Genomic DNA, 22,747 nt, shown 5'->3' on the forward strand with positions numbered 1-22,747 from the left:
CACCGGAGCCTAGGCCTCGCGCCCCTTCCCAAATGCCGAATCCTCCATCTCGCGCCGGTGTCCGCACACCGTACTCACCGGCGGAGATGGAAAGATTGTTCAAGGCGTACATGGAAATCTCCGAAGATGCGGTGGTTGGAACGAACCAATCCGGCGATCACTTTTGGTGGCGCGTCTCTAGCCGGTACAATGCACACCGGCCGCCGGGAACGATCGAGCGCAACGAGAGTATGGTGCGCAACTGCATCGGCCGAGCCAAAGAAGAAATTGGCAAGTTCAACGGCTATTTCATCCAGGAGTCCCGGAATGCCGGGAGCGGCCGAAGCGAGGTCGACATCATCACCGCCTCGCTGAGCACCTACCAATCCATGAACGGTAAGTCGTTCAAATATCTTAACGTTTGGCAGGAGACGCGGACGCACCCGAAGTATAAGGGAGGCATAACATCCTCCTCTAGCGGCTCCTCCAAACGCTCACGGTCGGCATCCCTATCCGACGCCGGCGAAGAAGTGGCTAGCCAACTCGCCGAAGCTAACTTGGGTAGCCCCGATGCCCAACCAAGCGGTTCCCGACGCCGACCGCAAGGTAGGAAGAAGGCGGCGGCCGAACGACGTCGCGCCGCGACTCCATCTGCCCCTGCTCCCGAACCCGCACCCTATGTTCCACCTCCACCCCCGAACAACTCGTTGTGGGCCCTTTTGGCCCAACTCAATTTGGCCGATAGGTCAACTATGACCCCCACGCAACTTCAAACGCACGAGTCCATGATATTGGGTCTCCAAAAACAATTGGGGTTGGTGCCGCCGGATGCGTAGTCTTCCTCGGGTTATATTAGCCAATAATTATGTAATTTTTAATTTTTAGGAGTTTAATTATGTAATTTTTAATTTTTAGTATTTTAATTATGTAATTTTTAATTTTTAGGATTTTAATTATGTCTTTTTATTTTATTTGTAATTTGTTATTTTTATTGTGGTTTTTTTAATGAATTTTAGTATTATGAAAATGTTTTTGTGTAATTGAATTTTATATTAATTGTGCTCGTCCTTGCGGAAGAGCACAGTTGTGGGTGTTGTGCTCTTGCCAGAGAGCAGGCATGAATAGTACTGCCCGGGCCCACAACCGTGCCGCTGGCAAGAGCACGGTTGTGGATGCTCTAAGTCATTGCTTTAATCGCAAATGTATCAGAATAATCTTTTAAATCAGATTTGACGAAACCAATTTCTACATCCCTATCCTGCACACCTCCACACGCAGCAATTCCCTTCTCTCTGTCTTAGTCAAACGTCAGTCATCTCGAGCTAAAAAAAAAAAGGATGCGGGCAATCGGGGCACCCCTATTATTGCTACCACCACTCCACTCTCTCCGTTTTATCCCGTCTGCTTCTCCATATTTCTCGCCATCTCCACTCCGACCTCTGGTCAATTTTTTATACTTCCACTCCTCAACAAGACCGGTCGCCGGAATCGCATCATCAATGGCCGCCGCCGGCGAACGCGTCACGAGCGGTTGGTTCTCAGTCCCGGACCTCCGCCTCCGGAACCACAGATTCACCGTGCCTCTCGATTACTCTCTCTCTGATCCTGCGTCGCAGAAGATCTCCGTCTTTGTCCGCGAAGTCGTTGGTGGTAATTACTTATTCTACTGCGTGAATACTGAATTGAATATCTCTGCCTCCGCTGTGTTGTTGTTGTTTGTTGCTTTGTTGATTGAATTTTCTTATATTGACATGTTTGATTGTGATTACTTCTCCCTTGGGGATTGCAGCAATTCTTTTTTTTTTTTTGAGCGATCAGCTGTATGTTCTGAGCAGCATTGGATATACTGAACAGTTTACTGTTACTCTGCTTCCACCAGGCAAAAGAGATGTACACATTGAATTGGCTGTCATTAGTTTGAAATTGGAAATATCGATTTAAACTTACAATCTCCGTTTGAATCTCAAGTTCAATTGATTATGAAGTGAAGACAACCAAAATTGTGCTCCAAAGTATATATCTTTGGCAAAAGTCAGAACTGAAGTATGAACATTTTCCATGTTTCTTTTATTCTTAAGTGCAATTACTTCATTCAGTGATTCTAAGAAGTGCTAGTTCAACATCTTCAAAAAAATACTAGTTCAAGTAAGTATGTTTTCTGTAATATCAGTTTAACGTGAAGACTTCCTGTAAGTAAGTATGTTCTAGAATGGATCGATAACATATATTACGTGTTGTGACTGCATAGCAATATTGAATGTGGGAGTCGTTTACATATATAGCTGTTAAATGTTATCTTCTTTCAATGGTTTCATGAAACTGTCACGGACTAGGATTTTGGTTACACATGTTTATTGTGTTTCAAGATGAATATGTCTACATTAAATAAGTTCAGCCTTTTCAAGAGATGAATTATTGAATTTTTGTTATATATTCACTCTTATTTTATTGGATGTCACCTGAGTCTTCAATACGGAAGTACTACTAATTTAGCAATATCTTTAACATGCTTCTCTTCATCAGACCATTCAGTACTGATGAACATTGCATTCTGCAGTTGGGAAGGAAGAACTAGACCTCCCCTTTTTACTGTACTTGCAAGGAGGCCCAGGTTTTGAGTGCATGCGACCAGCTGAAGCTGGTGGATGGATAAGCAAAGCATGTGAAGAGTATCGCGTTGTTTTACTGGACCAGGCATGTTTTGAAGCACCATTACATATCTGGCGTGTGTGCTTGAGTTTGTCTTGTTTTTGGCTAAAATGTTTAAATTTCAGCGAGGAACAGGCTTATCGACACCTTTAACAACATCTTCGATGTCGCAATTTAAATCTGCTGAGAAGTTGGTTGACTACTTGAAACATTTCCGAGCTGACAACATAGTGAGGGATGCTGAATTTGTTCGCAGAAGGCTCGTCCCTGATTCTAGGCCATGGACGGTGATGGGACAGGTAAGAAAGTACCTTCTTTTTTATTAGAATAGGCTTATCGATATAGCATGCATATGTGTAAACAGACATTTTTTATCATACACTTCATTTACTAGAAAACTAACATATTGCAATACCGCTGCTTTGTGACATCATTGATAGGAGAAAGACGCTTATAAAAGATACTGCTGCATATCTCCAAGAGAAAAAGAATATTTTGTGTAATACAAATATCTTCTTTTGTAATGTGTATGTTTTAAATTTTCATCATGGATGTCGTCCCTGCAGAGTTATGGTGGTTTTTGTGCTGTTACTTACCTAAGTTTTGCTCCACAAGGACTGAGACAAGTCCTTTTAACCGGTGGAGTCCCTCCAATAGGAAGTGGATGCACTGCGGATGCTGTTTACAGAGCTTGTTTTGATCAGATTGTGAAGCAGAATGAGAAGTATTACCAGAGGTTTCCTGAAGATATACATATTGTCCAAGAAATTGTAAAATATTTAGCAGAATCTGAAGGTGGTGGGGTGAGAAAATTTCTAAACCTTATCCTTCCCCTTCAGAAAATTTCCACCTCCTATCTTCACCCTTTCCCTTGTGTTTGCATAAAGGTACCTCTTCCATCTGGTGGCATCTTAACACCACGAGGATTACAGCTTTTAGGTTTGGCGGGTTTAGGATCAAGTACTGGTTTTGAACGTTTGCATTATATGTAAGTCAGCCCTCAACATATTAGTTCGTAAACCTTCTTTATGTGCTCTTTGGAGTCTTAATTGCTTCTTTTATACTGTTGCCTGTAGGTTGGAGAGAGTATGGGATCCTATATTAGTTCCAGGTGCATCAAAGAGAATTAGCTATGTCTTTCTAAATGCAGTAAGTTCTAAATGCATTGATATTGGTCTGTGCAATATTATTGAACCAATATATTGACTTATTTGTACATATTGCAGTATGAGAAGTGGTTGGATTTTGATAGTAATCCTCTATATGCTCTCATGCATGAGTCCATTTACTGTCAGGTAAAAATGTGTTTCTTGTTGGGAACATTTGGACTTTTGTGGATATGTACTTACAATAAGCAAAATTCCTTTAGGCTTTCAATTATGCATCCTTTATGATCTCATTTGATTCTGGATGCTTTTAGGGTGCTTCTTCAAGTTGGTCTGCTCACAGGATAAGATCTGAAAATGAGACTCAGTTTGATGCAATGAAGGCCATCAAAGAAGGACGTCCGGTGCTGTTTACTGGAGAGGTGCGAAACAGAAATATTTTCACTAGCCACTATTCAGAAGTTTAAACATAGAACAGTGATCCACATACTTCATTTTTCATTAGGATCCCTGTTAATAACATCTTCTTCCCTGTCTTTCGAGCATATGGATTACGTAGATATAGCATGTTACAACTCAAAATCACTATTTACTCTGCATTTCTGTGACTAATTACTCTTGTATTCTACAGATGATATTTCCATGGATATTCGATGAAATGCATGCCTTGAAGCCTCTGAAAGAGGCTGCTCATTTATTGGCCGAGAAAAAGGACTGGCCTCCTTTGTACGATGTTGCCACATTGAAAAATAACAAGGTCTGCTGCACTTAAATCTCCCTGCATTCCACTTTTGATAATTGAGTTTATTTTGTGGACATGCTTTAATAAGGATAGAAATGAGACACGAGCAGAGTGTTGATACGTGCTTGATCGAATGCAGGTCCCTGTTGCTGCTGCAGTTTACTACGAAGATATGTACGTAAACTTCAAGCTGGTGATGGAAACGACTCCTCTGATAGCAGGGATCAGATTGTGGATCACAAATGAATACATGCATTCTGGTCTGAGAGATGGAGGTAGCCATGTTATGGATCATCTACTAGGCCTGCTCAAAGGGAAAAAGCCTCTTTTTTAATTTCCTTTTTTTTTATACCAAATCTTAGAGTTTTTAACATACTCTGAAGAGAATACACTAGAACACGAGAAATTTTCTAGTCTGATTACATATTGTGTTACAATTAGTAGGGGGGAGAAAAAAAAACTGAATATCCAAACCGAACCAAACCGAAATTTTGAAATTCGGTTCGGTTTTTTCGGTTTTCCGGTTCGGTTCGGTTTTAAAAATATAAAAAATTCGGTTTTTCGGTTCGGTTCGGGCGAAAAAAAACGAAAAACCAAATTATATTCTATTAATTTTATATTATGTATATATATATATATATATATATAATGTATATACATAATATAAAATCTGCATTATTAAATGAAACGTGGCACCAATATAATATTATTACACTATAATGGTGCATTATTAGTCGGTGTGCATTATTCAATTGAAAATTTGCATTATTACAATATAATGGTGCATTATTAGTCGGTGTGCATTATTCAACTGAAATTCTGCATTATTAAATGACACGTGGTACCAATCTAACCGCCGGATGACAAAAATCGTGGGGCTGAGATTAAAAAGAACAATCGCCGGATGACAAAATTGTGGGGCTGAGATTAAAAAGAATAGAGAACAAAAGATACAAAAAGGAAATGAATACATCTATATATATATATATATATATATATATATATATACATCTATATATATATATATATATATATAGTCGTGATCATATGATAACTCCTAAATATCGTAATAACCCTATAACCAAATCTGGACCACACATATTTATAATCATGCGGTTGAGATTCAAACTTAGATTTACTTCATAAAAAAAAAGTGCGGGGGTAAAACTGTCATTTCTCTCATTTAATTTCTGAATTTTGCCAAATATCACGTAAAATGATAGGTTTATTGCATAGAATGATAGTTTTGAGATTCAAATTTAGATTTACTTCATAAAAAAAAGCACGGGGGTAAAACTGTCATTTCCCTCATTTAATTTCTGAATTTCGCCAAATATCACGTAAAATGATAAAATGATAAGTTTATTGCATAGAATGATAGTTTTGCCGGATAGAATGATACTCTGAGTTGATAAAATGATACTTTTAACTGACTGATAAAATGATAGGTTTATTGCATAGAATGATAGTTTTGCCGGATAGAATGATACTCCGAGTTGATAAAATGATACTTTTGACTGACTGATAAAATGATAAAATGATAGGTTTATTGCATAGAATGATAGTTTTGCCGGATAGAATGATACTCTGAGTTGATAAAATGATACTTTTGACCGACTGATAAAATGATAAAATGATAGGTTTATTGCATAGAATGATAGTTTTGTCGGATAGAATGATACTCTGAGTTGATAAAATGATACTTTTAGCTTATAAATGTTAGGTTTACTGCATAAAATGATAGTTTTGCCGGATAGAATGATACTTTCAGCCGATAGAATGATAGGTATTTTTGGTGTATAAAATGACATTTTTGTTTAATAAAATGATACTTTTACCTGATAAAATGATAATCTAAGCGGATAAAATTACAGAAACCTTATAAAAATGATAGTTTTTCCGGATAGAATGATACTCTGAGTTGATAAAATGATACTTTTAGCTTATAAATGTTAGGTTTACTGCATAAAATGATAGTTTTGCCGGATAGAATGATACTTTCAGCCGATAGAATGATAGTTTTGCCGGGTAGAATGATACTTTCAGCCGATAGAATGATAGGTATTTTTGGTGTATAAAACGACATTTTTGTTTAATAAAATGATACTTTTACTTGATAAAATGATAATCTAAGCGGATAAAATGACAGTAACCTTATAAAAATGATAGTTTAGCTGAAGAAATTGCATATAAGCTGATAAAATGATACTTTAACGTGACAAAATGACATAAAACTGATAAAATGATATTTTTTCCAGATAGAATGATACTTTCAGCCGATAGAATGATAGTTTTGTCGGGTAGAATGATACTTTCAGCCGATAGAATGATAGATATTTTTGGTGTATAAAATGACATTTTTATTTAATAAAATGATACTTTTACATGATAAAATGATAATCTAAGCGGATAAAATGACAGTAACCTTATAAAAATGATAGTTTAGCTGAAGAAATTGCATATAAGCTGATAAAATGATACTTTAACGTGACAAAATGACATAAAACTGATAAAATGATAGTTTTTCCGGATAGAATGATACTCTGAGTTGATAAAATGATACTTTTGACTGACTAATAAAATGATAAAATGATATATGTTAGGTTTATTGCATAAAATGATAGTTTTCTCGAATAGAATGATACTCTGAGTTGATAAAATGATACTTTTGACTGACTGATAAAATGATAAAATGAACGAAATTCAGAAATTAAATGAGCGAAATTTGGATACGTAAATTTTATCATGAGCGAAATGACATATTTACCCCCGCGCTTTTTTTATGAAGTAAATCTAAGTTTGAATATCAACCGCGTGATTTTAAAAATGCGTGGTCCAGATTTGGTTATAGGGTTATTACGAAAATTGGGGTTATCATTATAATGCACCCCTATATATATATATATATATATATATATATATATATATATATATGGGAGCGTTATTCTCCTTTTCACATCTTAGATCATTTTTCCTTCTTAATATTACGCATTAGATCTAAGGCATCAACAGATCAGATTGATTCTATAAAACTGGTTCCGTGTTGCATTATAGAAGGTGGTTGTATGCATTACAGGGTTATTATTGACATTTGACGGAAAAGTAACTGCCACATTTTGGTATCTGCGAATAATGCACCACATGGTCACGAGTAATGCATATAATTGACTATATAATGCACAATATGTGAACTGCAATGCACACGAATAAGATGTACCATGTTATGATGTTTGGACACACGTTTCTTGTTTCCCCTAAGGGTTTAATAAGCTTAGGGGCTAGGGTATAGTACGTAGACACATATGTAATCTTCACATGGTAACGAGTAATGGATATAATTGACTATATAATGCACAATTTGTGAACTGCAATGCATACGAACAAGATGTGCTGTGTTATGATGTTTGACACACGTTTCTTGTTTCTCCTAAGGGTTTAATAAGCTTAGGGGCTAGGGTATAGTACGTACGTATTAATAACAAATTATAAAATGATACGAATAATTCACCAAATTGTCACGAGTAATGGATGTTATTAACTATATAATGCACAATATGTGAACTGCAATGCATACGAATAAGATGTACCATGTTATGATGTTTGACACACGTTTCTTGTTTCCCCTAAGGGTTTAATAAGCTTAGGGGCTAGGGTATAGTACGTAGACATTACTAACAAATTGTTGTTATTGGAATATACGTATGTGCATTATTTGGTTTAGGTAGTGCATTATGTAGCTGTTAATTGTCATTATCTCAGTATATTATGCATTATTAGAGGTATTGTGTATATGGGTTAATCAATGGATTGAAGATTACATACGTGCATTTAGTAATGTCTACGTACTATACCCTAGCCCCTAAGCTTATTAAACCCTTAGGGGAAACAAGAAACGTGTGTCAAACATCATAACATGGTACATCTTATTCGTATGCATTGCAGTTCACATATTGTGCATTATATAGTTAATAACATCCATTACTCGTGACAATTTGGTGAATTATTCGTATCGTTTTATAATTTGTTATTAATGCGTACGTACTATACCCTAGCCCCTAAGCTTATTAAACCCTTAGGGGAAACAAGAAACGTGTGTCAAACATCATAACACAGCACATCTTGTTCGTATGCATTGCAGTTCACAAATTGTGCATTATATAGTCAAATATATCCATTACTCGTTACCATGTGAAGATTACATACATGTCTACGTACTATACCCTAGCCCCTAAGCTTATTAAACCCTTAGGGGAAACAAGAAACGTGTGTCAAACATCATAACACAACACATCTTGTTCGTATGCATTGCAGTTCACATATTGTGCATTATATAGGCAATTATATGCATTACTCGTGACTATGTGGTGCATTATTCGTAGCGGTTTCCAGCCATTATTAGATTACTATTGTACCCTCATAATGCACAAAATAGGACAAATAATGCAACACGGGATTAATTACCCAATGTTGATCTTGACCGTCCATTTCTCTAATCAATGGCTGATATTAAGAAGGAAAAAGGAGGAAATATAGGAAAAGGAAATGAATACATCTATATATATATATATATATTTATAGTAGTGATCAATGTATAATTATTTTTAAGTGTATAACTAGAGAACAAATCTAAACCACACAAATAAATGGAACAAATATTATTTATTTTAATAATATAAAATAGGTCAAGGCAATTTTTAGAAATTAGATTATGAAATTCAAAATCACACGCGGTTTCATTTGCTGCCTCAGCTATTGTAGTCGATAACAACAATATTGCGATCATCCACTTTTCAATGATTTTCTCAAAATTTTGAATTGTTGTTCGTTTGCTTGATTTATTCGAGAAATTTGCAGGTGAAAGATCTAGAAAATTTTCTTCTTTGGAGATCGATAGTGCGTGAGAGCTCTTTCCTAATTTAATTTTATGTTTAGTGGATCAGCTGTAGCGGGTGGTTTGAGATTATTGGAAAATTGGAGTGAATAGCGTTCTTATTCGTGGGCATTCGAGCATCAATTGTTATACATGTTGCTGTTTTATGCATTTGAGAAGTTTAGTAAATAAACTGAGGGTGATTTGCTTATAAGCTCATTTAAATATAGGATTTCAAGTTATAAAAAAATTAGATCAGACATCTTACTTCGTAATTAGGATTGATTAGATTATAGATAAGTTAACAAAACACAATCACTATTAGAATGATTTTACTTCACTCTTGTTAATAAAACACATCACTATTAGAATGATTTTACTTCATTCTTGTTAACAAAACACATCACTATTAACATGATTTTACTTTACTGTTGTTAACAAAACACATCACTATTAGAATGATTTTACTTCACTCTTGTTTACAAAACACATCACTTTTAGCATGATTTTACTTCACTCTTGTTTACAAAACACATCACTCTTAGCATGATTTTACTTCACTCTTGTTTACAAAACGCATCACTCTTGGCATGATTTTACTTCACTCTTGTTATTCACTCTTGTTTACAAAACACATCACTATTAGAATGATTTTACTTCACTCTTGTTTACAAAACACATCACTCTTAGCATGATTTTACTTCACTCTTGTTTACAAAACGCATCACTCTTGGCATGATTTTACTTCACTCTTGTTTACAAAACACATCACCTTTAGCATGATTTTACTTCACTCTTGTTTACAAAACACATCACTCTTAGCATGATTTTACTCCACTCTTGTTTACAAAACACATCACTATAACAAAAAATCACATCATTAGAGTAATTAAAGATATACGTAGAATTAAATTAAGATTGGATAAATAGCAAACTTTCTAGAAAGATATTAAATTCTATAAATTAAGTAGTGACTAAACATTTTTATAACAACAACAATTAACCAGCTATCCTTCTTGGTTAGTAACATCAGCTCCAAATTTCTTCTTCATTTCGAGTTCTTCCACAAAATGAGTAGGTCGTCTTCTCTCTGTGAATAAAATATCAAAAAACTCTAGCTGAGTGCACCAACGACGTGCAATTGTCTTCTCCTTGAATGCAACACTTATTAGTCTACTGCTATTATTAGTAGTGACTCACCACATGAGATCAGCTCCAGCTCTCATAACAAACTAATCAACCAACTTGTTTTAACCATACAAACACTACCACTCGGTTGCTTCTCGAGCTATCATCGACTGATTTCAACAGAATGCATAATCAAATGCGCAGAGGGAGAGGATCAACATAATTTTCTTCTGTAAAACTTTCTGCAACCACCATGCCGCCGCCCCTTCAAACGCGCTGCAATCTCCGATCAACACAGGCGGCGGGAGATCTCTTTCTCTCTTCAAAACAACTCTGCCGCGCCCGATTCTGATTTTGAAATCGCAGGCCAGTTTTGGTGATAGAGAAGCAGTCAACCCTAAGAGGATTCGAAGCAGAATTTTGGCTATGCAGAGGATTCGAAGCAGTTCACGAAGCAGAATTTTGGCTATGCAATGACCATTATACTCCACCTTGTTATTGTGGAGTAAATTTATGATTGAGGAAACTAATTTCTCCTTAAATTCAAAAATTACATGTATTAATACTAGCCCTTGATTTTCCTGATCTTGTGGCTGTGATTTGTTCTCTAGTTATGTAGTTAATGGGCACTTGCCCTATATCACTACTCTAAATATATAAAATGATACTTTTCGTCCATAAAATGAGGGTTATTAGGTTATCACCATAAATATGGGTTATCATATGATCACAACTCTCTCTCTATATATATATAGAGTAGTGATATAGGGCAAGCGCCCATTAACTACATAACTAGAGAATAAATCACAGCCACAAGATCAGGAAAATTAAGGGCTAGTATTAATACATGTTTAAAGGATAAATTAGTTCCCTCTATCACAAATTTACTTTACAATAACAGGGCGGGGTATAATAGTCATTGCACAGAAAAAGTTCCCGCTATTCAACCTTCTTTCTCTTCTACAATTCGAGCGATTCAACCTTCTAGTCGCCGTCTTCGTCGCCGTCGCCTCATTCCATAGTCGTCAACATCCAGTTCTCACATTCCTTCGTCTAAACAAATGGCTACAAATCAAGGAGATTTTTCAAAATGTAAATTTCCTATTGATTAACATTTCTTCGTAGGTTTTGATTTTAGAACTGATTTAGATTTGAATTTTTTTGTAGCTATTGAACGTCCGAAGAAAAATGCAACCGGAAGTTCCGGCTATATACACCAAGGCTCCGACCGTGAGTAATTCCTACTATATTTTATTTTAATCTACAATATTTTATTTGATTTTTTATTTTAATTCCGGTTAGAGTGAGGTTTCTTTGATTTTTTGTTATAGTGATCTATTTTATTAACATCAGTGAAGTAAAAACATGGTTATATTGAAGTGTTTCACGGTTAGAGTGATGTATCTTTGATTTTTTTGTTATAGTGATCTATTTTATTAACATCAGTAGTCGAATCTCCTTCCACTGGAAATACTCTCCCAGTAGCCGAAGCTCCTTCAACTGATGAAGCCCCCCCTTCAACGGATGAAGCTCCTTCGTCTGATGAAATCAAAATTTCAATAAGGGGGGCTGCAACTACTATTACAAAAATGATGAAGTATATGAAGGATGCTCCGGAAAGTAGCAATGATGCCAATTGCTTCAAAGTTGCAGCCATAAATGCACTAAAGATGTTAGGTGTGGAAGTTGATCAAGGAGACCAAGCTGTGTCAAATCCAATTAACAACATGACACAAGCTATGGAAGAGGATCGAGAAGATGATTCAGAATGGATTGATCTCATAGGAAAAATGATGGAAGTCCATGATGAAAATTGCAAATTAGTGACTGAAGGCACATCAATTTTGCCTGAGATTAACTTGGTAAAGAAACCAGTAAGTTGAAGAGTTGGAACAGAAACCATGGATATTGTAAACAATTTGATTGTGGTCTGTTGTGTTTTAACACTAGACATTTGATTCATAGTGAACTAAAAACAATTTGCATGATGTTGTGTACTAATTCATAATATTTTTTTTACTTTTTTGAGTTTTTATTCTTATGGTACATTACACTAAACTATTTGCTGGAGATAAATGAATTTTGTGAAGATGTAACTAAAGCATCATCACAAGACACACAGTTGAAGGTATAAAAACATGCTTAGAGTGATGTGTTCCACGGTTAAGTGATATTTCTTTGATTTTTTGTTATAGTGATCTATTTTATTAACATCAGTGAAGTAAAAACATGGTTATAGTAATGTGTTCCACGGTTAGAGTGATGTACCTTTGATTTTTTTGTTATATTAATCTATTTTATTAACATCAGTAAAGTAAAAACATGGTTATAGTGATGTGTTCCAGTGTTATAGTGATGTGTCTTTGATTTTTTGTTATAGTGATCTATTTTGTTAATATCAGTGAAGTAAAAACATGGTTATAGTGATGTGTTCCAGGGTTAAAGTGATGTTTCTTTGATATATGCGTATGGTGATCTATTTTATTAACATTAGTGAAGCAAAAACATGGTTAGAGTGATGTGTTCCAGGGTTAGAGTGATGTTTCTTTGATATATGCGTATGGTGATCTATTTTGTTAACATCAGTGAAGTAAAAACATGGTTATAGTGATGTGTTCCACGGTTAGAATGAGGTTTCTTTGATTTTTTGTTATAGTGATCTATTTTGTTAACATCAGTGAAGTAAAAAACATAGTTATAGTGATGTGTTCCAAGGTTAGAGTGATGTTTCTTTGATTTTTTGTTATAGTGATCTATTTTCATTTCTTATTATGAAAATAGGACGACATTGTGGATGCCCAAATTGCATCTACAATAGAAGCGTGCATGGCGCTAAGTGATGAAGATAACTACGTTCAATCAGAATTGAAAGAATCTAGCCAAAATCCTCTGACCGAATTAATAGTTTACGACCCGGACCTTGTAAGTGTACTACAATGATATATCTCATCCATTCACGAACACTTTTAACACACATCAAGTGAACTATATGTCTTATATAGTGAAGTATATACACAATACAATGAAGTTTTCATCTCATTCTTGCCCTGACAGGCAAGTGCTGGGATTGATCAAATGGAGGTACGTTCAAAAGCCGAGAAAAGAATATCCGCTGCATGGCGATCTCCATTCCATGAAAGAGTGGTTCAGGCAAAAATAAAGTTTACCTTGAAAGAGTCACAAAACTGGTTTAGTTAAATTCAGGTAGTAGATGAGTTGAGTATGTACACATTTAAGTTGGAGAATTTAGTCAAAAGTTGGAGCATTTGATATGGCTCATGACCCTATAGCTCAACCAAATAACTTGCTAAAGCAAATATTGGAAGTTGCATTTGTATATTTAATGATTACTTAATTGCTTAATGATACAATTTGTATAGAAATTACATTATAATCAATGAAATGCAATTTCATTAAATCAATTGTTAAATTTTGATTATATAATGTATAGATGATCATGTTTCAGTCTCAAATTATTGCTGATATCTTATAACAAATAGGTTACGAACTTATATCAAATTGGCTCATGAGCCTATGATGCTATTAAGCTGAGCAGCTGATGTGTTGAATAAACTCTTTTCCGAATCTGGAGTTAGCTCAATATTTCTATCTACAACTAACATTATTATGGATTTGATAGTTGCTATTTTTTTTCTCAAGTTAGAAAACTAGAATGTGGTTGTCCGAGGGATTCAGTTATGTAGCTGCTATATTAAAAATTTTAAAAAGATAATTGTGCAGTTTTTTTTTAAATAAAAAGAGAAGGTGCTATCCAATTTACAATATAGGATATTCAGCATTTTTAAGGATCTCACATTTTTAAGGTCAGATTTATTATTGCTCGTGTTATCAGTTTCAGATCGGAGGAAATGCACCGAACTGTGGAGTACTCGAGGTTTCTAGCCCGACCATTTCTGACGGCTGCACGTGGCTTCTGTACATCGCTGTCCAAGAGTGGTGGTGAGAAGATCGTTGCTTCCGTACTGTTCGAGAGGCTTCCGGTTGTGATACCGAAAATCGATCCTATCGTTTATGCATTTCAGGAATTCTCGTAAGCATTTCTTTGTATTTTATTCACTTGATTTACTTGCTTGTTCTAGTCATCTCGTAAGCAATAAGTTGAAATGGGAAAGTGATACGATCCTAACTCTCTTCTATTATAATTATTTTGTTTAGATATCATAGGGATTTAGCATATCTTCTTTTATTATTTTGTTTGGATATTATAGGGATTTAGCATATCTTTTTTGTATCCACACATATTATAAATATGTGTGGAGTCTTCCATAATATTCATTCAATGAAATACAATATTATTTTGGCCAAGTCCACGTGTGATTCTTTGAATCCCTAATTCCTTACGCTACCTGCTGCCCGACGGAAGGTCTCCGCGCACAGCCGGAACGTATATCTGATCTGTAGCCGTTGCCCGACGGGTTGGAACCCGCGCACAGCCACCCAGATCTTTATCTCCGCCGACCCTCACGGGCGCCGGATTATCTTTATCTCGTTATTGTCCGTTTTATCAGATCGTTAGGGATTTAGGTCCTTAACAACTGGTGCTTTCATCGTGATCTCACCCTCCCATCATCTCGAACCGAAGCTACACCGCTGCCCGACGGAAAACATTCCGCGCACAGCAACTGCTTTGGTTGCCGAGTCCCGCCTGTCCGCCGAGCTCTAGCCCGACGGGAAAGATTCTCGCGTGCCGCGTCAAAGTCAGACGCTCATCATCCACCACAGCCACGCTTCAGTCCGTCGACATGTCATACGACTACGTCGGCTATCGCCGTCGTCAATACAACGTCTCTCAGGCCACACAGCCATTCCGTCCCTACCAGCTGGCCCAACCTCGCAGTGTAACCTGTTGGGACCCTCGTTTGTTAAATAGCGTATTGCTCTAACTAGTGAGGCCGGAGGTTGCAATGAATCATGAATTTTGGTTAGTGAAGGGGGATTATATTTCACGAGTGAAGAAGGGAGTATTTGGAGTTGTTAATTTATAGAATTGCTCTGAGAACGAGCAGTTGGATGCATATACAAAACATTGAGTCTGCATCCAGTATTAGGAGTAGTATTTAGCTGAGATGCTATTGTATTAAATGATGATGTCTGGGAACTGAATTTGAATTTAGGTTCCGATGGAAACAGCAGAATAGAAAAGAATATCCTAATGCGTTCTTGCAGAAATCCAATGCAAGGTACATTTTCTCTTTTACTATACTCTCTTTTTGGGTGTTCTGGTATACCATTTGTGTTTCCTATTTTTACTATGGTTCTTCAATTGGTCTGTAGTTTGTAGCCAATCTTATAATGTTGTCATTTTTAAGATAGGAGTATTATTTTATTCACTGTAATATGACATCTTTGTCTTGTACACATACTAAAAGAAATGTTGAAGAACTAATCTAGAGCATTTGCTGAATGTCTTGGATTGGAGTTTGGCTTGTTTGCTTAGTCTCCAGTGTTACCCAACAAAAGTCCTTTGCACAAATGCTGATAGAGTATAGTTATGAGATGGTCAATTTTTGGTCCGAGCATGTAAATTTAACATAAGATTGTTATATGTCAAATACGAGTTCGTAGGATACATCAAATAAAAGAATCTATTTCATGTTTGCTGTTCTGTTTAGTTTGATCTGAGATATGCTTGTTGGCAACTGTTTATATGGTTAAAGTTGTTTTATTATACTTTCCTATAAATCTATCTACGCATTGACTATGACATGCAGGGGACAAGGAGATCACCATATTGAGTATATGCCGGCTCCACGGATCACTGAAACAGATAAAACCAATGATAAAAACTAATGCTCATTGCTGTAGTATATATTTGGCTTAAAAAAATCATGTTGGTGAATATTGTTGGTGAATATTGTTGGTGATTCTGTATGCTTAGTCGAATTGGACAAATTCTAAGTGCAGAAAGTAGAATCCTCGAGCCTTTTTCTCTTACAGATGAATCTCGTTTGCACTACTCCCTCTTATATTTCTGAAATGAAGATCATATTGCCCTGTAGTACTCATGTGCTTGCCTTCCAATTCTACTAGTTTTTCAGAGAGATTGATATATGGTCAACTAAGTTTTGTAGGTGATGATGTGCACCGCTGCATATGATAGCGGAGTAATGTATATTTATTACTATCATACAGGTCACTGCAGAGAGCACTTGACCGAAGACTCTTATCTTCTTTTGTTTGGTTCTTCGTATGATTCTAATGGAAAACCTGTGTGGCACTTTCCTGAGAAGGTTTACGACTCTGAACCAACACTACGCAAGGTAATTCAGCTTCCCCCTCATAGGGCATAGCTATGGTTCATTACATTTCTCCTTTGTCTAGAGTTTATGTTTTTTACAAATTGTTTGGTTAAAAAAATCACTGGAACTGAAATATCTGCAGTGTGCGGAATCTGCTTTAGAATCTGTGGTGGGGGATCTTTCGAAAACTTATTTTACTGGAAATGCTCCAATGGGGCATGCAGTTATTCAGCCAGCAGAAAATGACAAGGTCGATGCACCTTCCAAGGTACTTGCCGTGGCTTTTCCAGCCATTTTCTTTTGTTATATTATTTGAGTTTTACTCTACGTAGCTGTGTTATGGAGTATAGATTATAGAGAGCCAAGACACCATTCATAAAGGCGTCATATATTGCTATATTTTGTCATTTGTCAGCTTTTCTTTTGCCAAAGTCAACTCATCGCTACGAGCAAGCTCAAGATCGGACGATAGTCGCGCCCTATACTTCGGTCGCGGAGGATAGCGCGAACGATGACAATCATCTGCGCCATCGTCCGCCCCATTGCGGCTGTCGCGGACGATGGCCATCGTCCGCCCCATTGTGGAGGTCGCGGACGATCAATCGCAGACGATGGCACGCGGTTTCGTTTTTTTATAAATACCGTTCATTTGTAACATTTCATTTCACTCGATTTCATTTTCGAAACTTACATTTACATAATTACTACGAAATTGATTCAAGCCCCAATAGTCCTACGTTTAGCGCAAGGGCGCATTGGCCGGGTACAGAACCCGACGATTATCGTTCGTTCGACACCAACACTCATTACGATCCCGATTTCAGTACGGAATCGTATGGGTTGTCTAACATGGAGCCGTCTCCGCACTGCCCAACCGCAGCGGCCGATCCCGACCCCGCCGCGACCGCTTCCGCCCCAGCCAGAAAGAAGCGGAACCGGCAGCGGGCGCAGAAGTTGCCGCCTTCCTGTGATTGCGATGAGTACACCCCCGGCCGTACGAACTACAACGACGACGAAACTCTCACTTTGGCCCGGTGTTGGGTAGATATATCGGAAGATACAATATTCGCGAACAACCAGCGACAGATCGCGTACTGGGAACGCATCGCGGACCTCTACAATTCGGTCAAGCCGCCGACCGCGTACAAGCGCAAGCGTGAGCAACTCCGCAAGCACTGGGATCAAGTCAAGAAGCAAGTGAACTTGTACGCGGCGGAGTTCGAGAAGTTCACGCGGTCACAGGGGAGCGGCGAGAGCTTGAGCGACGTGCGCGCTAAAGCGCTGTTGTCGTACCGGTCGATGTACGGCGACTTCAAGCACGAGGCCATCTGGGCGCTCTTGAGGGACAAGCAGAAGTTCCAAGGTGGAATTCTGCACACTGGTGCGCCGAAGAGGACGAAGACCACTGAAGCTGGTGATTACACGAGCAGAGCAGCGACAATCACCCGGTTGACCTCAACCGGACGTTCGTGGATGAAGGGAGTTCCGGCACACCGGTGTCCGTCCAGCGTCCTCCCGGCGTCAAGGCTGCGAAGGCCAAGGGGAAGGCGACCGCGACCTCATCGTCAACCGCTGCAACCCAAGCTCCGGTCCCGGTAGAGCTCCCGACCCAGACGGCCACCGCGTTTGAGTCGTTAGCAACAGCGTCGATGGCAAGGACGATGTTGCAGACGCACAGGGCCCTCAAGAAGTGTACCGACCCCGACGAAGCCGAATATCTCCGGGCGTTACTCGATGAGCTGCGTCGGAAGTTGGGAATTGGTCCGACTTAGTTTTTTTTTTATTAGTTCAATGATGTAACTTTTTTTTATTAAAACTTCGCCGTTTGTTATTTAGACCGTTTTTTATTTACTCGTTACTTGTTATTTGAAAACAGTTAAATTAACAAAACAATAAAATGATGATGTGTCGCGCCATAGGGCGCACCTTAGGGCGCCCCACTGCAGGTGGGGAGGTAGGAGGATAAAACTGCTGACGTGGCGCGCCATAGGGCGCCCCATTGCTAATGCTCTTAGTATATTTTAGTTGTTTCAAGCATTGTAATAATTCTCTTCTTATCATCTATGTCTGTAAAAGCATCCACAACGGCGGCCGTCCCGGCGGACGTCCGCCATTAGGCAGCAGGGAGGCAGACGCGGACGCGGACGTGCGTTGCGGACACCGGAGTTCCGCGACATTCCGGGGACGTCCCGATTTTTCATTTAAAAAAAAACTCTATATATACGGCGCGTTGAACTTCTTTTCATTCACACCACTTGTTTTAACGAGTGAGACAGGGGCTGCATTTGTCGAAGCTTGAGGTTGTTTTTTTTAACTATGTATTTTGTTTTGATAATTATGTATGTTTTTTGTTTTAAATAAAATAGTTGCATTTTATCCGTATTCGTGTCGAAATTTTAATTTCATAAATTATTTAATTTGGTGAATTTTTATTATTGTGGGATGTCCGTCGGGATGTCCGACATTGTGCAGTGGGATGTCCTTATGACGTGGTAGAATGTGTTTTTGGAAAGTTCATCGGGACGTCCGCTGGGATATCCGTTTCACCGTGGATGCTCTGTCTTGGGATCCATGGGCAAAACCAGATTACCGCATATGCATTGAATTTTATCCAACTTGCAATGAATATTGAATGCTTGAAAAAGAATTGTCGAACATGGCAAAATCATAGTATGAACTAAACATTTAAACTGTATATATAAAGTGTGTATGGAATAATGTACTGTTTATTTTATTTTATTTTATTTTATTTTATTTTATTTTATTGTTTAGACAACATGGCTTCCGGGAGTAATATTAGAATTCAAAAGTTAAAGATGATTATTAATTACATGTTGGCAAACAAATTTGTTTCATTGATTACATGGGTTCTAGTTCACCTAAATGCCATTCAAATATAGTAATCGCAATTGCATTATATGATGCTTACACATATGCATACAAAACATCCACGTCGTCGAATATCATTCACTTATGATATGAACTCTAAACTCCCTCCATCTGCAAATAAGAGTCTCATTTCTTTCCGGCACGAGTTTTAAGAAATACTCCCTCCGTCCCGGACTACTCGCACATTTCCTTTTCGGCACGGAGATTAAGGAATGAGTGTATAGCAAAGTCAACAATTGCGGTTGTAGGTGATAATTTTTACTAAAAATGGAAAGAGTGCAAATAACTTGGGACGCCCAGAAAGGAAATAAGTGCAAGTAGTCCGGGACGGAGGGAGTATTAAAAAAAGTGGATGAAAGAGAATATGAGTCTCACTTGTATATATTAGTTTTAAATGATATGTGAGTAGAATGAGTTAATGAAATGTGGTGCCTCTTTACTATTTATAATAATTATGAACCGGGGCTCCTATTCACGGAGGACCAAAATGAGAAAACGGAACTCTTTTTCACGGACAGAGGGAGTATTTTCAAAGAATACTAGTACAACTTGAATAAGGAGTATCACATCATAAATAAAACATGTCTTATGATAATTTGGGAAATCAAATACTAGTACTATATCGAGTCACCTGAGGGAAAATATTGATAGAATATTGCCATTTAAATTATACTCCTCGGTATGTGAAAAATAGTCTTATTTGTCCCCGAAAAATAGTGTCATCCAAAAATGGACTATCCACTTCTTCTATTTCTCTTACTTCACAAATTTCTCATCCAAAAATGGACTATCCACTTCTTCTTCTTCTCTCTTACTTCACAAATTTCTCATTAAAATTCATGTCATCCACCAATTAGACTATTTTTAGTGGACGAAGGGAGAATTATTTTAAATTTATAGTCAATTCCATATTTTTAAAACTGGAATAAAGAATTGAAACTCTTTGATTTTTATTAATTTCATTAGCTAAAATTGAAACTACTATAACAATATTAGTTATGGTATGGCAATAAAATGCCATTTTTGTTTTTGCAAAATAACATCATTATACTTTGACTGTTAATTAAAATATCTCAATATCTAAAACGACGCGATTTCGTTGTTATATCATATTTGATTTTTCATATTAATTACAATTTTCACCATCACTGGAAGGTTGAAAAAAATTCAAAAGTTATGAAATTAATCAGAAGTCAATAAATAGTTATGATTCTAAAGGACAATTATCCTTCTAATATATATACCTTATATAGAATTGTGATAAAAAATGAATCATATCTTTTAAGAGCATCTTCAACTATTTACACTAAACCCAAATCCATTTTAGTGTAAATATCACATCAAATAATGATTTTACTCCAATCATTTATACTAAACTCGGACTCAAAAGAATATCCTTTATCCACTATTTTTTTTATTCACAAAATTTGGAAAAGTGATTTGGATTTGTTTTAGTGTAAATCCAAAAATGAGTATTTTATTCAAAAACCCAAAATGTGATAGATTTTGGAGTACCATTGAAGCCAATTGACTACTCAATTTTGGGTTTTAAAGTACCATTAGAGATGGTCTAAGACCAAATTATAGCCCTTAAATTATCATGATCTACCGCTTGTATTACACCATGTGACAGATCTATCATGTAGTACTCCTACTATACACTCCCTCCGGTTCCACGTTAATAGAAACATTTCTTTTAGACAAGAAGATTAAGAATAGTGTGTTAAGTAGATGGTGAATAAAGCAAGAGAGATGAAGAGAGAATAAAGTAAGAGAAAGTATTATTTTTTACCAAAAATAGAAATGACTCAATTATCTTGAAACTTCTCAAAATAGAAAAACAACTCAATTAACAAGGAACAGAGAGAGTATTATACAACTAAGGATAAATCAGTCTTCACTTAATTGGTAATTACATAATAGTCACTACAAAAAACATAGTAGTAATAATTTTTAAAAACACAAAAATCGAGACGCAATTACTTGGGTTAATTTTTTTTTTTTGAAATAACATCAATTTAGAGAGCAAAAGAAAGCGTTCCTAAATTAAAAACAAATTAACTTAATCTTTTGTTTTTTTAGAATGCTTCCATTTGCGCCCTTTAATTTTAGTTGGAACACCAACAATAAAGATACTCCACTTTTTATGGTGTTAGTGGTATAGATACACAAATTAACATACTTAATTGCATTAGAAAAACGTCTTTAATAGATTTTTTTTTGTAATAATCTACAATGTTGAAGATTTATTGTTATGATGTTAGATGTAATATATAATAAAGTCGAATCATTGTTATATTGCTCTAGATTTTTACATGTCCTTTTTAATGGTAGTTGACAATTCTAAATTATCTAAAAAAACTTAAATTTTATGTAACTCTCAAATCAAGATATTTAATGATTATTCTGACAAAATCCAAATCAAATAAGTATATTATATGTTTATATGCATAAATTTGCAGAAAATATATAATATAATGAATTAAATTCACTGTAAATGAAGTGTATAGTGATTTTTTTTAATTGAGAAATTTACCTTTAAATACCATATCTGTATATATAATGCAAGTTATTAATCAGCACCATCCATTTTTTGATAGAATAATAAATTGAGCTTAGACCTTAGTTATTCCCACACATATACTGTGATAGGATCATATCTTTTATGATCTTCCAATTATTTAGTTTTCCTTTATTCACCATATCTTTCCCATATTTGTTTAGATATTTGTTTCTTGTTCATTAAGTTAGGGTAGTAGTATTCTAGTATTATAAACAGGAGAGATTATATCATTGTAATCAATCAATCAATGAATGAAATATTTTCTCTAAACCTAGCTTGAGCAACAAGCGTAATTTTAGTTCTCTCTTTGTTGTCATAGGAACATGTCCGTGAAACAGCAAATCGTGACCTTTCCTTCGAGCTTGTCGAAGGTTCGATCACCTTATCACTCCGAGAAGTTAGTTAACTGGCCACGTTACGGAGAACGTCCGTAACAACTGGTGCTTTCATTGAGAGCTCATCCTCCGTCTTTGTCATCCATATCCCCCTAGCAAATCACCAATATCAAAAAAAAAGTCAGCCGTATCACCACCTCTCTACCACACCCACGCTTCAGTCCGT

At 36.5% G+C, this 22,747-nt stretch overlaps 2 protein-coding genes across 4 annotated transcripts; both read left to right on the forward strand.

Annotated features, from left to right (window-relative positions):
- The first annotated feature begins 1,227 nt into the window (after positions 1-1,227).
- Positions 1,228-4,898, forward strand: LOC121797203 (proline iminopeptidase-like). Its single transcript, XM_042195949.1, has 10 exons — positions 1,228-1,629; positions 2,537-2,673; positions 2,754-2,927; positions 3,195-3,431; positions 3,516-3,616; positions 3,705-3,777; positions 3,855-3,923; positions 4,049-4,156; positions 4,366-4,491; positions 4,616-4,898. The coding sequence occupies exons 1-10, from the start codon at positions 1,317-1,319 to the stop codon at positions 4,808-4,810; spliced, it is 1,533 nt and encodes a 510-aa protein (XP_042051883.1). The 5' UTR covers positions 1,228-1,316; the 3' UTR covers positions 4,811-4,898.
- A 10,413-nt stretch (positions 4,899-15,311) lies between these two features.
- On the forward strand, positions 15,312-19,284 carry LOC121794316. Of its 3 annotated transcripts, XM_042192428.1 has the most exons (4): positions 15,312-15,675; positions 16,628-16,755; positions 16,877-17,002; positions 17,150-17,212. In XM_042192428.1, exons 1-4 carry the CDS (start codon positions 15,648-15,650, stop codon positions 17,204-17,206), a joined length of 339 nt encoding a protein of 112 aa, XP_042048362.1. In that variant the 5' UTR covers positions 15,312-15,647; the 3' UTR covers positions 17,207-17,212. The 3 variants fall into 3 exon arrangements, with proteins under 3 accessions (XP_042048362.1, XP_042048363.1, XP_042048361.1); XM_042192429.1 differs by lacking the exons at positions 15,312-15,675; positions 17,150-17,212 and adding an exon at positions 19,207-19,284 and having other exon boundaries at positions 15,910-16,755; XM_042192427.1 differs by lacking the exon at positions 15,312-15,675 and having other exon boundaries at positions 15,910-16,755.
- The last annotated feature ends 3,463 nt before the right edge of the window (positions 19,285-22,747 follow it).

The sequence above is a fragment of the Salvia splendens genome, chromosome 3 (genome assembly GCF_004379255.2).
Source record: "Salvia splendens isolate huo1 chromosome 3, SspV2, whole genome shotgun sequence".
NCBI classification, from domain to species: Eukaryota; Viridiplantae; Streptophyta; class Magnoliopsida; order Lamiales; family Lamiaceae; genus Salvia; species Salvia splendens.